At 41.4% G+C, this 14,311-nt stretch overlaps 1 protein-coding gene across 1 annotated transcript; it reads left to right on the top strand.

The window, feature by feature from the left end:
- Positions 1-6,235: 6,235 nt before the first annotated feature.
- On the top strand, positions 6,236-12,163 carry LOC311364994 (CMP-N-acetylneuraminate-beta-galactosamide-alpha-2,3-sialyltransferase 1-like; the record flags this gene model as incomplete). Its single annotated transcript, XM_084484514.1, has 6 exons — positions 6,236-6,496; positions 9,753-9,949; positions 10,311-10,493; positions 10,715-10,760; positions 10,853-10,972; positions 11,996-12,163. The coding sequence occupies 6 exons, from the start codon at positions 6,236-6,238 to the stop codon at positions 12,161-12,163; spliced, it is 975 nt and encodes a 324-aa protein (XP_084340640.1).
- Between the last annotated feature and the right edge of the window lie 2,148 nt (positions 12,164-14,311).

A 14,311-nucleotide genomic window follows, 5' to 3' on the forward strand; every position in this document is an offset into this window, starting at 1 on the left:
CTTAGAAGAGAGTCTGATAAGAGTCTGATAAGAGTCTGCTAAGGTTAAACTATGAATTGAGGAATTCAGCGACAGAAGGAGAGAAGGAGATTACTGTTGGCTGACAATGAAAGTCTCCTCTAAACGAGTACACAGAGAGATGTCAGAGCGTCGGAATTTGATGATGCCGCGGAGATAGAGGAAGATAGGCTACTACAGAAATAAACCTGGTGAGCAAGAAATGTGCTACCTGCATTGTGTAATCTGTTGCAATTTCCTTCTCCAGCAGTTAAACCTCTTCACCTGTGCCTACAACAATATATGGTTGGCATATAAATTCCTACTAACACTGTCATGTAGCCTACTCAAGTGGCATGCGAACGGAGTTTTTCCACTCTTAAATTAATCAAGAATCGCCTAAGGACACGATTGTCACAGGATAATTTGGAGGCCTTTATGCTGATGGCGACAGAGAAAGAGGTCCTAATGAACTTGGATGCTGATGACGTGATAGACAGGGTTGCGGAGAAGAGCAAGCTCCTTCGCACCTTGTTAACTACATGACGTTAATTAAGACACGTTTGTATTATGGAGTGGCTGCTCTGAAGATCTATTCTAGGCTTTATTTTTTTGGAGTTGTGCATTGATATATCCATGTTTTTGGTGCAGTCTTTATGCATATTATAATTAGAGTTAATCGCCAATGGGGCTACAAAAGTGCGTGTTATTTACGCGCGTGCGTGCGTGCGCCCCCGTGTGGGCCACTGGTGGGTGAAAATGCCAGGGCCGTTTTTTAATCCCAGTCCGTCACTGCCTTTGAGCAATGCCCTGACAGGCAAATACTCTCTATTTTCCTTGACTAATTTGTTGTGCCCCACGCTCAGTGCATTGCTGATCCTAGAACCTGTGCCGGTTTTTCATAATTAAAATTCGGCCCATACGGCCATAGCATGTTAATTCAGTCCATTAAGGATATACGTTTTCTCCTGGTGGAATCTTCCCTGGTGGCCGATGTCGGTTATGGTGGTACTAGGCCTACTTGTAGACGGGATGGGAGCAGGCTCACTGGGAGAAGCGCTAGCTCTATGTTCGTCGGCTTCGACCTGCTGCTAAAAGGATGGCTCGGTGTGAGACAGCAGGAGAGGAGACTGCTCTTCTCCCTCAAAAAAATCGGAATCGTTTCTATCCTCAATGTTAGGGTCCATGTTTTCAGGCGTGGTCATCCCACTATCCGTCGTCGGCACTTTGTATCTGACGAGAAATGTATCCATTTGAATTTGTATTATTTTCTTCTTTTACTCCGGTAGGCTAATAGCTGACATTCATACAGGTGTTTTTGATTGCTCGTTAGACATTGTATCAACTCAAAGTTTTATTCTTTCATTACATGTTTTCTTTCATTCTTTAAAAAAACAAAACAAAACAAAAACATTTGGCCAACTTGTTGTTGCTTTGGTGTTGCTAAGCCAATTATTGGTGTTGCTTTAGCTGCAGCAAGCAACACCCTGGCACCACCAATGCTCCCAAGGCCTGTTACCGAGCGTGCGCTGAGCCCGAGGTGCTCAGAGTCCGATCAGCCTCAAGCTGATCAGACTCGTTGTACTGCAGCCTAGGGGAATGCCAGGAGGGGTATGATGTTAATTAAATTATATACTTTATTAAGACCACATGATCTTCAAGCTAACAGCAGTAGCTCATTGCATTACATATTTGTAGTGCTAACAGCAGTCCATAACAGCTTCCTCTCTTTTTTCTCTTTCTTCTCCTCTTTGCCATTCAGCCCATGCCCATGCCATAGACGGTTTACCTAGGTAAATAAGAACCTTTAGGCATGGCTTATTTAACATTACCAATGCATTACCAATGCATAACATTACCAACATTTGCCACTCTGATTCATACCTGGCCTGAAACAATGATAGGCTACAGCAGAATATTAAAATTACGTTTCATCAGGTGCCATGAATGGATTGAGCACTGTAACAATCCTGTCTTAACATCACTTAGTACTACCTGATTTTTTCTTTGTCTGTAGTGTAATGTTTGTCTCTTGTGCTAATTGAGGCCTATGCAATTAGTCTCAGCTGAACAAGCCTACATCAAGTTCAAGTTCTTTATTAAGTCAAGCACAACAAACATGCAGTAGCATTCACTCCTGGCAATGCACAGGCACTAGGTAGTAAATACAATAAAAATAAAAATAACAGTGAAAATAACAAGAGTTAACAGTCGAGACTTCAATAGTGCAATCGTTTGTGGGAAGAAGCTGTCCTTGAACCCGTTGGTTCGCGTGCAGCTACTCCTGTACCAACACGACCAGGCGTGTTTCAGACACAACGTCGGTCATCATACAATCATACACAACGGAGCTAGTGAAAAAGTAACACAAAATTTCGGCCTTTTTAGAAGTCTCTGAATTAATCACTTTTAGGGCCATTACGACATGAGTACCTTGTACCTATTTGACATAGCCACACACCCACAAACGAAGCTCCGTTCATGCTCTGAAATTAATAAACCATTGGAGTGTAACATGCCAAACGGGTCAGACCATTGAGCAGGATATATAAGGGGTCGTCGACAAAACACAACAAAAAGGGTGGCGTTTATGTCTGAATTGTTTTAAAAGAGAAGTTTTCTTATATTAAGTAATTCATTTAAATTCCATAATTAAATAATAAATAATTCAGATTGGGGGAAAGGGGGGTACAACCATGTCTTTCATAAGTTGGAGTGGATTCGTTACTTTTGTTACCTGCCCATGTGGTAACATCCGTTCATATGGAATATATGTAATCAAAGTGCTTAACGGGCACAATATCGATATTTAATCAATCATAAACTGCAAAAATGGAATTGGTCTGCAATGGGTCTTGTCCAGGTCTCGCCCTGACGTGACGTTAAAAGGTTTGTTCGACATGTATTTTACAATATGGGTATAACAGTAGGCGACACTTTACCGGGATTATAATTATTCAAGATAGGGCACGGGTCACTTCCTGATGTTTATCAGACATAAGCTTACAGTAGGCCTACACATCATTTACTTTAAAAAGACCGATTGCTTAGATCGATTGCTGGGGCTTTGCATAAGGAACCTGTGACTCAACGGAGGAGTGGCTGAGACGTACTTCAAATAAGAGTCACACACAATTCATCCATTCATTCCACTCACGGCCTCACACGCAGGATATTCGCTTATTTTTATATAGCCTTACACTATTGGCAGTTTGTCACAATTAAAGAAAACATTTTTGATTTTTCCAGAATATCTAGGTAAGACAACACGAAATTTGTAGTCCACTATGTATTGTATTGTTCTTGTTCTTATTATTTCAAAATGTTTAAATATTCATTGACGCATTGTGACATTTCGAAGAGGCTGGCGGGGTTAAGGGTCCATTAGTGGAAAGAAAAACTCCCCAAATCTTCTCGCGCGTCAATAATAATTAATCATCATCAAGGGGCCGCGGTCATGCGAATGATTGATGATGATTACAATTAATTATAATAGGCCTAAACGACTCTGCGGTAATAATGCGTAGTTGCATTGTTGCTGTTACACTGCATTGTGAACAGGAAGCTTTGGCAGAATAAAGCATTCAATTAAATGCCCCAAATACCCCAAAAGACCCAAAATACCCAGATTAAAGCTGTTTTAAAACGGTAACCTGTGATGGTCACCTTTTCTGTGAATGCTTGCTGGTTGCCACCTAGCTTCCCCGATGCCACGATGTAATCAGCACCCCTAGAAAGTCAAAGGGCTATTCTTCGCATGTCTGTGCTTAATCCAGAATGTATTTTTTTTTCAGCCACAGCCGCCAGCCCTCAAAATAAACAAATAGGTCCCAAAAATAGGAACCCACAAAATGTGGTCTAGGTAAAAAATAATGATACGAAGAATATTGTGTGCATTACTATGTGCTAAATATAGGCTAGGCTTAGCCTAATACACAATTTAAGTTACAAAATGTCTTGGTGGGTCTAATATTTTAGGGAAGGGAGACAAATGAAAGGAATGTGACTGGTCGTGTCATGACGTATGACCTTTGTTTTTGGACATGCTCATGGTGTCGGCCTATTGACGTGTCTATGGACATCCAGTTGGCCTATCACATATGGCGAGTGAACAGTGCCAGGATTACCAGGAGAAGGATAACATCGTGTGAAATGCACGTGTGGAGATACGTACGCCGTCGCCATAATATATATATATTTCTTTATTATTATTTCAGACTCTGGGTCCATAGCAAAAAGAACACAACACAAGACACAATACAGCACAACAACAGACAACACAACACAGACAATAAGAAAAGCTAAAACATAAAAATAGAAATTTACACCACTGATATCAAAAATAGAATGACTATAAAGTTAAAAAGAGACAACTGTACCAGTGTCTCCAGAACAGAGATTGATACCTGATGGAACTACAGTTGATGTGGGTCAGACTATTGATTATCTGGTTTTCTGAGGCATCAAGCCGACACATAAATCTATACATCAGGTTTCTGAGTACTGCATTAAAGGTGTTGACACGTGCATTTATATATATATATATATATATATATATATATGACAGTCAATTACCTTAACCACAACATTGTCTGGACCATGACCAAAAATAAATAAATAAATAAATAAATAAATATATATATATATATTTACTTATTTATTTTTGGTCATGGTCCAGACAATGTTGTGGTTAAGGTAATTGACTGTCACGCGAGAGACTGGGGTTCGATTCCCAGTCTATATATATATATATATATATATAATTATTTTTTTTCTGGTATTAATATGTCCAAATACTTGTTGATGAATAAGTTGATGACATTTTATAAAAACCGTTAGTTTTTGTGTGTCAAAAAGACCAAAACTCTTAAGTTTTAGCTCAGGCGTTCTCACGGCGACGTAGGTTAGCAGGCGTCTTTGTGGCGACGAACTCGTGAGCAGACGTACATTTTGTCTGAATTTCCGTATGTACGTCGCCGTGACACCGCCGCCGGTGGACGGAACTTCCATGCAGTCGCCGTGGCGTCGCTGCTGGTCTCTCGTCTGCAGTCCCGATCAGTCCCACACAAAACTCCACACGTTGTGACGGCGGCGTAGGGTTAGCCTGCTCCTTCGCCTCTTCCTGGTTATCCTTAGGTTTGGCACTGTTCACTCGCCATAATCACAAAAGCATTGAGCAACGCAAAGCAGGATTGTTATGTCCGTTAGCACCTACATTCATTGTCAAACGCAAAGCAGGATTGTTATGTCCGTTAGCACCACATTCATTGTCAGACAAACCATAGGTCCACCCACATGCGATGACTGATGAAAATTAAAAAGTTATATATATATACATATGTATATATATGTATATATATATATATATATATATATATATGTATATATATATATATGTATATATATATACATATATATATAACCTAAATAAATATAAATAATAAAAACCTAATGCTAACTTAAATGCTTTGTATTATGCACTGGTTACACATAGATATTAACTAGCTATGCCTATATCAAATGTTCTTTTGGATTGCCAGCAAAACGTCATTTCGTCGTCATTGACACCAAAAACAGTGAAACAACACCATTAAGATGATACTTTATATCATCGTATCATCTTATCTTTACTATCTAGACTAGCACTGCTGCCAACAGCCTAAACAAAGAAAGTGGATTGGCCTGTATCCACCTTCACATTAAACTGTGGGCTTGTTGTTATATTTAAGGATGTGGTTTAATATGTTGTACACTTGCACATCAAGGGTTGGAACATCTCTGATGGTCATAAATTATGATTGTCATAAAAGCATTGCTACACATTGCTGCACAATCCCATATTTTGTGTAAAGATTTTTTTTTTTAAGTTTACTAAAGTCCAAACAGGCTGAAGTCTGAAATCCTAGACATTAATTTTTACATGATAAATCTCATAATAATGTGGATTGATCGGGAGTCCATTATTGTAAAGAGATAAAAAAAAGTTTTACTAGTATTAACCATAACTCTATACTCAAATTGTTTCGATTGCAATATTGGGATACAATATAATGTTCAAATGCTGGATCAAAGCAGAAGCGTTCATCAAAACATATACAATTGTGCGGTTCGGATTTTCAACTGTTCAAAATCAGCAGAATGAAACACCTCAAGTACAACAGTGAGATAATAATAATAATCACACTATTCTCATATTCCCAGATCTCATTCGTTCCGGATCGGCCATCCCATTGCCAGTATGGTGGTCTTCATGAGAAGAGGCACAGCTGTCGTGCTGCTGTCCGTAACAGGACTCCTAGTGCTTTTTATAAGCAACTCCTCTGAAGAGTGGTGGACTGCATTACAGCAACCCTTCCAATCTGAGGATTTCAGTAAATGCGCTTGTGACAAGTGTATCCCAGAGGGTGATGACTGGTTCATGGCCCATTTGAACCAAACAATCCACCCCTTTCTCACTCAACAAACCAATCTCTCAGCCAAAGATTTCCTTTGGTGGAAGGTAAATGCCATCAATATTCAACATTCCATTTGGTTCCACTGATCTCTAATTATTAATAACCAGATACAAATAAACATTACAAAACGGGTGGCTTAAATCAAGCAATCTGATTGGTTCCTAACTGTTGTATAATGAGCGTATACACACAGCTATGACGCCCATTCAGTTTACGGAGTTCCTTATCACTCTGCGCCTAACTTGAACTGTTGTTTATTTATATATAAAAGCAATAGCATAGTTCACTGAAGCCTAAAAAGATGTTGATTAATGGAGAGGGTGGAAATGTTGTACGAACGACGGACAACGCCCCTTAAAGGCCGCCTCATACCTCCGGATCCGGATCCGGCGTCCATATCCATATTTACCGTAGGGTGTGAAGTAAGGGATAATCACCTCAAGGCAGGGCAATAAACAGTTATATGCCCGGCTAGTGGACGGCTTACCTTCCACTAGCCGGGCATATCAAACTGTTTATTATTGATTGATTACTGTGATTATCCCGTTTATTCTACTTCTTGCTTGCCAACATAATAAAACAATTCAATTACTTTAATAATTCTTACTAGAATAAGCTTTTTCTTATTCGTATTGCATGCTTAATAAATGTATACTCTGTTTGAGTTCATCTCCCTCAAAAAGTAGTCCCCTTTAGAACTACGGTGAATAACGTTAGCAAATTTTTCGTAGGTGGAATCCGGAAGAATCATGAATATTAGGGTTACGGTTATGGTTATGGTTAGGGTGAGGGTTACGGTTACAGTTGTGGTTAGGGTGAGGGTTACGGTTATGGTTAGGTTTAGGAGTCAGCGTGTGAGTTTGTCTGTTCAATCCTAGCGCTTGAGGCGGAACTTTTCCCGGATTCCGCCTACGAAAAACACAGTCGCGACCGGGGAACATAGGACCCGGGGAACATAGGTACGCTCCCCGTTAGCTCAGCTGTAGCTTATTAGTTTCTATAGCAACCGCACAAGTCTGCATCTGATCACTAGTTTAATAACGTAGTTGCTACATTGTATCTCGCTTGCGAAACATGTATCGACTGACCCTCCGATAGATTTCCGACACATTTTAGAAACTTTTTTAAACTAGGTTTATTTTTACAATGGACCTCATGTTTGACTTTTCTGTGATAGAAAAAAAATACAAGTGGCGTATTGATCTACTATTTGATGACGCTGTGCTCAGTCAGCGGGCAACCTGCCGGGTTAATGCCCTCCTCCCAGCCAATCAGAATCAAGCATTCTTAAACGAAGTAGAATAATGGGCCTTAAAGCGCTGGTTACACTTCTACAACTGCGTAATGCGCTATCCAACTGCGTAATGCGCTATCCAACTGCATAACCACGGAGACCCCTCGAGCCCTCATAGTTCTCCGTCGTGGTGCCGGATACGCAATGCAAAAAAAAAAAAAAAAAATGCCAGTGTTTACGTTGTGTATGTAGTCAAACCGGAAATGTAATTCCGGAAATGATGTTTTTAGAGGACCAATCGCAGCCCTTGCCATCTCAATTGTCGCTTGACGGAGTGACGGACACTTTTATATACACAAATATTTCATGCAGCCGGAGACAACGGAGAGGCTCTCCGACAGGCTCTCCGTAACCGACGTACAGCACTTTACGCAGGAAAAAGTAAAAATTTGGCTTAACGCCTCTTGCACACTACCTCCGTCAATGGACGCATCCACCTCTTGTCCACTGTACACGTCCGTCGACGGATGGGGGCTTTTTGACGCATCTATGTGAGTTCCCGGGTTGCATAACAAAGGCGATTTCATTGGACAGTGTACTTGCGTATATTTGCATAACGCGATCTGATTGGGTGACGGATCCGTCGCTGCCTGAAAAGTTAAGCCTACTTTTTACTCCTGCGTAAAGTGCTGTACGTGGGTTACCAATATTACCATAGAGAGCCCTCTATGTTGCAGGAGAGCCTGTTGGAGAGCCTCTCTGTCGTCTCCAGCTGCATGAAATATTTTTGTCCGTCACTCCGTCAAGCGACAACGGAGACGGCAAGGGCTGCGATTGGTCCTCTAAAAACATCATTTCCAGAATTACTTTTCCAGCCCCTACTGATCGGGCGGGAAATTGCATTGCGTATCCGGCACCACGACGGAGAACTATGAGGGCTCGAGGGATCTCCATGGTTACGCAGTTGGATAGCGCATTACGCAGTTGTAGAAGTGTAACCAGCGCTTTAAACTTTTCTCAACTTTTGGACGCAATAGATTTCGGGAGCGTCCCATGCAGACTTTGCATGGGGCGCCCTCGAAATGCATTGTGGGTCCGTCCGTCAAGTCGGCTCCGTGGCCTGCATCAAAAGTTGAAAAATGATCAACTTTTCGGGAAGCGACATGTCCGTCAGCCAATCAGATGGCAGTTATGCAAATACACTAGTGTGCCACTACTTGAACTCTGTCCAATGAAATGGTCTTTGTGATACAACCCGCCGTGGAAATGTCAAAAAGCCGGCCGCCAGCGGGGGATTTAAGAATGGATTTAAGAATTGGGCGATTGCTGCGGTACATGTACAGGGGCAACACTGTCCTTGCGACTACGGGATCCATTTAGCAATAACAACAACAAGCAGGAAGACGCAGGAAAAAGCCAGCTTTATAATGCCTGGTGCAAGGAGAGCGCAAGGAGAGTCTTGCCCCTGTTGCAGGCTGAGTCCACAAAGACTACTCCCTATACGTCAGACACGCCCTTGCCCATCCGTCGGTGACTGTGGTATAATGAGAACATTCCACAGCCTATCGTGATCTATTGCTTAAATAACTTAGAAAATTAGATTTTTGTGCTCAAGAAAAAATCTGGCACCTGATTAGTAGGATAGTCTCACCAATAAGACTTAAAATTGATTTTGGAAGTCTGATGGCAGAAAACTTGCTTCTTCCTCTTGCTTCATATTTTCTTCAACCAATCATATTGCTGGAAGCAGGCTTCTGTATGCTTGTAATTGCCAAACACAAACTTGGCCAGTGTCTTTACAGGTTTGAAATCAAAATCCTGCAGACTTGGCACTTAAAATCCCCTTCTGAAAGCTTTATATATTTGTACAGATTAGTTTCTTTGGGTAAAATAAATAAATAAATAACAAAGGGAAATATGAAACAAGGTGTATCTTTCCCAGATGCAGTTTCTGCTTTCTGGGTCAGAATCTATGCAGTCCCCCTAGAGCCTCTATAACAAAGGAGACTGCCTGATCTGAAATTTGAAACACGATTAATCGTTCTTTCTTCTTCTTTGTACACCAGAGATTACAGAGCGACCCAAACGACTTGGGCGCCTTCAGACAAGTCGTGGACAAAGTGTTTAAACTCTTCCCCGATGACAAGGGCTTCATGGACTCGGGGTCCCAGCGCTGTAGGAGCTGTTCCGTGGTGGGCAACTCTGGGAACCTGCAGGCCTCTCACAATGGGGCCCTCATTGATTTAAGCGACGTTGTCTTCAGGTTGGTCCCCGTGACACATATTTGAAAATGATTGCCTTCCAGTTGAACTTTGCCCTTTGGCAGCCTTTAGTATGCTTTTTATTATCCTTTATATATCTCTAGTTATAACCTCACGTTATATTTTATTTCTTACATTGATTCTTGCAATTTTGGGCAGTGCAGCTCAGAGCAAACTCCCATTTAAAATGATTAATGGATTCAGTCTGCTCAGTTTTGAGCTACTTAAACCCCTGAATATAAAACTAATAAAATATATTTACAAAAAATTTAAAAAAATCAATACACTGTATGTTTACACAAGTTACATGGCTGAACACACAGAATGAATATGCAAGAATTTCTCGTAATGACAACTGTTTAGAATGAACGGTGCACCTACCAAAGGCTACGAACAGCACGTGGGGAAGAAGACCACGTTTCACATCATGTACCCTGAGAGTGCCGTGGATTTGATGGACAACAGGACCCACCTCATGCTGGTCCCTTTTAAAACGCTGGATCTCCATTGGTTGATTAGCGCCTTCAGCACCGGCTCCATTAGGTTGTGAGTATGTGGGTATTATTAATGGGGTAACACACATACACACACAAACACACAGTTCTACACAAGTAAGTGGTTCGAAACCAAAGCCATTTGGGGCCTTATTGACCTAGTGGCCATCTTGGTACTAAACACTAGCTTGGTGGAGGGAACAGAATTATCTTTTCCAAAAATATCTGTATAAACATCTGCATCTGTAATGACATTTAATTGTATATTAACAGCACATACCTACCCGTGAAGGGAAAGATCAATGCAAATAAAGATTTGGTGAGAGCGATTAAAGTTTTTTCTAAAAATAATAGTTTGAATATCACTTGTAATTAAGTAAGGCTAACTATGAGATTATCACTCACCTGCAGGTCAAGATTCTCAATCCTCAATTCATCAAGTACGTCTACGAAGTTTGGCTGAAGAATAGTGGAAGTTACCCATCCACTGGCTTTCTGGGTCTGATGCTCGCAATACACATTTGTGACGAGGTAATGTTCCTTATTGAATAATATATGTTAACTGCCCAGTTCTGCCTGGTTCATTGTTGACATTGTTTATGTCCAGTAAATCAACAGTGATTTTATCTCAAAACCCAGTTTTGCGGTGTAGGCCTGTTCCAAAACTGGGAAGTTAGCATCCATTGACATACATTATATACCAACAACAAGTGTTGAGCAGTTCCCATAGCTGCATCTGTGTTTTATCCAACACAACTATCCTGGCGAGGTAGGTTTCTCCAATAATGGCCACAAAGGAACGAATTGACATGTTTCCATTCTTTGTTTACATGCATTGTGAATGCTCATGGAGGCATGCAGTAAGAATGTACGTTGTATGAATGTACATAGGACGAGACTGTCAACTGGTCAATTTTTTCCCACTTTGGGACAAAGCAATAAAGAAGCCAAAGTTCAATCCAAAAGTTACATTTAACATTCAAGAATTGTAACTGCTCATCTTTCAGTCTCTTTCTCTCAGTCCATGAGAATGCACAGTGGCATGTAGACACAGAATGCGTCTGCAATTTTGAAACACAGCCTCCTACACCCTCGCAACTTATTGAGATGTTGCTCTGTACTCAGATTTCTGAAATATTACACACGCCGCCACTATCTTCGCTGATAATTCGAACTCAGTCCCTGAGAATGTGCAGTCGCAAGTAGACACAGAATCACAACTTGTGGATTGGTTTGTTTGTGGGCACTATTGGAGAAACCTATACTAGCCAGGGCAGTTTGTGGGTGCTTACCTGGGAGGGTCAAAACAAGGATAAGCTATGGGAGCTGCTAAACACTCATTTGGGTGGAGGTGAAAATGGCAAAGGAGGTCAATTGATCGGCAACTGCCCACATTGGGAACGTGCCTATACTGCAAGAGGGGCTGAAATGAACAAAAGTCATGACTATTGTCATCTGGACGTAGACAATGTCAACAATTAATCTTGGGTGCTGAACAACTGGCCACATCCTTTAATTCACATAGAAGGATAATGGCAATGCGTGTCTTCACAGGTGAATGTATTTGGATTTGGAGCGGATCAAAATGGAAACTGGAGACATTACTGGGAAGAGCTCAAAGACAAAAACCTTCAAACTGGGGTACATAGTGGAAAAGAAGAGTACAGACTCATTCAGAAATTGGCAGCAAAGGGAAAAATAAATTTCTTTCCTGGCCATTAACCATTACAGACACACCCATACACAAGCACAATGTTTTAGGTGTGAGCTCCAAATTTACATAGAAACAGATTTAAAATGAGTTTGCATGCGTTGCCCATGACATCTTAACCTATGGAAATGAAGCAAACGTGAAGTATATGACAAACCACCACTACTTACGTCCTGATGTTTTTATCACGCCACCCAAGTTAAATGGAATATGAGGTTCTGTACCTACATTACAAGTTTTATGAGGACACCTTGAAGCTCTGCATATTAGTTTTAGTAGAAGCTTTAGATCTGATACTGTGCAGAGCTAGAGTAGTTTTTCTGGTTCAATCCCTATTCAACTTCTTTTCAAACTCAGTTTACAGTTGTTTTTTTCATAGTTATATTTTGTCTTTTTTTTAAAAAATGTTTTTGTATATACAGGATAAACGTTCTATAACTGTTTAAGAAGGGACAATCTTATTACGTGTGTTTTATAACAATTTGTCCATGACTCTAGATTCTAGAGCAAAAATAGAGTGTTCTGAGCTCATTACAATGACCCCCAAAGACATTCAAGAGAACAGGAAGTAGGCGGGGCCAGGGGAGGTCCCAAGTAAGTCTCCCAATAATCATCACAGGCCCTTGAAAACCGTTCATAACTGCCTTATGGGAGAAAATGACCATAGGGTTAAAGGAGTTATAGGCATTATCTTGTCTATGAATGGAATGAGTGTGGAAAAAGCAGAATCGACAAAGGACTTAAGTCTGATTGACATCTAGAGTTTACATCCATCTGCCACCCCTGAGATGAATCCAGCATCCCAGCATAGTTGGTTTACCTTTGATCCCTAATGCTGGCACCTCTCTACACATGGCTCGTCCCATCCGGACAGGAAGAGACGGAGAGGGCTTCATGAAGGCCCCAAAGAGAAAAGGAGCACCTTCATTCTTCTCATTTAGTTTAGCTGGCCTCATTCTTTCTCTCAACTTACTTGTACTGACTTATATTTTAAGGTTGACTAGTTAATGTCACAGTCCAAGTTAAACATTATCTCTCTATGAATGTATTCCACAATCAAATACTGTGGTATTGTTGTAAATTAGTTTACTTATATGCTGTATTGTCATCAAATATAAATTATGCCCATGCATGTCACATCCCAGGCTTGTCTCATACAATGTTCATATGATATCGTACGAAAGGTTATGCACAATGTTTCGTAAGATTCCTATGAATGTCCGACAGCACAAGTGATCAGTGCACCCCAAGTTAGCAAGCTCCGAGGACTGCAGAACCAGAAAACATTGGCAACATGCAATATTATGCTTGTTTCAGCATTAACATTTCTAGCGAGAAATGCCTTTTATTGTCATAATCTTTGTTCATGATTATATATGATGTGTGTAGTTAGTTAGTTGAACTGCTCTTGGCACCTTTCATGCTAATTTGGAGTTTTGAGGGAATAGAATCGGGGTAGGCTTCTGTTTAAGAAATAACCAAAAATAGATATTTTATTACGCAACTCATATTTCAAACGTGTGGAGCAATGAGCTACATTTTTGTTCTGAATCCCCCCGCCACCCCAGTTATTGTATATATCCATATGTGCTTGTTTACAACCTATGCCCATCATTTAACTTTCTGTAACATGCAATCATATATCCTGTATTTAATATGAACATGAACATGTAATATAAACACAATATTCTGAAAACTGAAACTATTGATTCTAGATTCCTGTGACAGGTGCGGGGGGCTGTGATGAGGTACATTAATGTACACAATGTAAGCACCGTTCACGTTGCAGCAAGACCTACAGGCCCTAACCAGGGCACTGGAGTGGAGGTTCGGGCAGCGAACCTTCAAAGCTGGGAACAGTAGGCTGGTCGCCGCTACCAGGAGGAAGAGTGCCTGGGGGCTTACATCACCGTCGTTGAGGAAGTTCTGGAGGGAGTGCCGGGGGTTTGTCAGGCCGGGTCTGGACCGAACGAGTGCTGCTACTATCGGTGAGGGGAGCCGGGCCACCTGGTGAGGGGAGCCGGGCCACCTGGTGAGGGGAGCCGGGCCACCTGGTGAGGGGAGCCGGGCCACCTGGTGAGGGGAGCCGGGCCACCTGGTGAGGGGAGCCGGGCCACCTGGTGAGGGGAGCCGGGCCACCTGGCCCATGAACCAGAGCC

Source organism: Micromesistius poutassou, assembly GCF_964030765.1.
Source record: "Micromesistius poutassou genome assembly, chromosome: 20".
In the NCBI taxonomy this organism is placed as follows: Eukaryota; Metazoa; Chordata; class Actinopteri; order Gadiformes; family Gadidae; genus Micromesistius; species Micromesistius poutassou.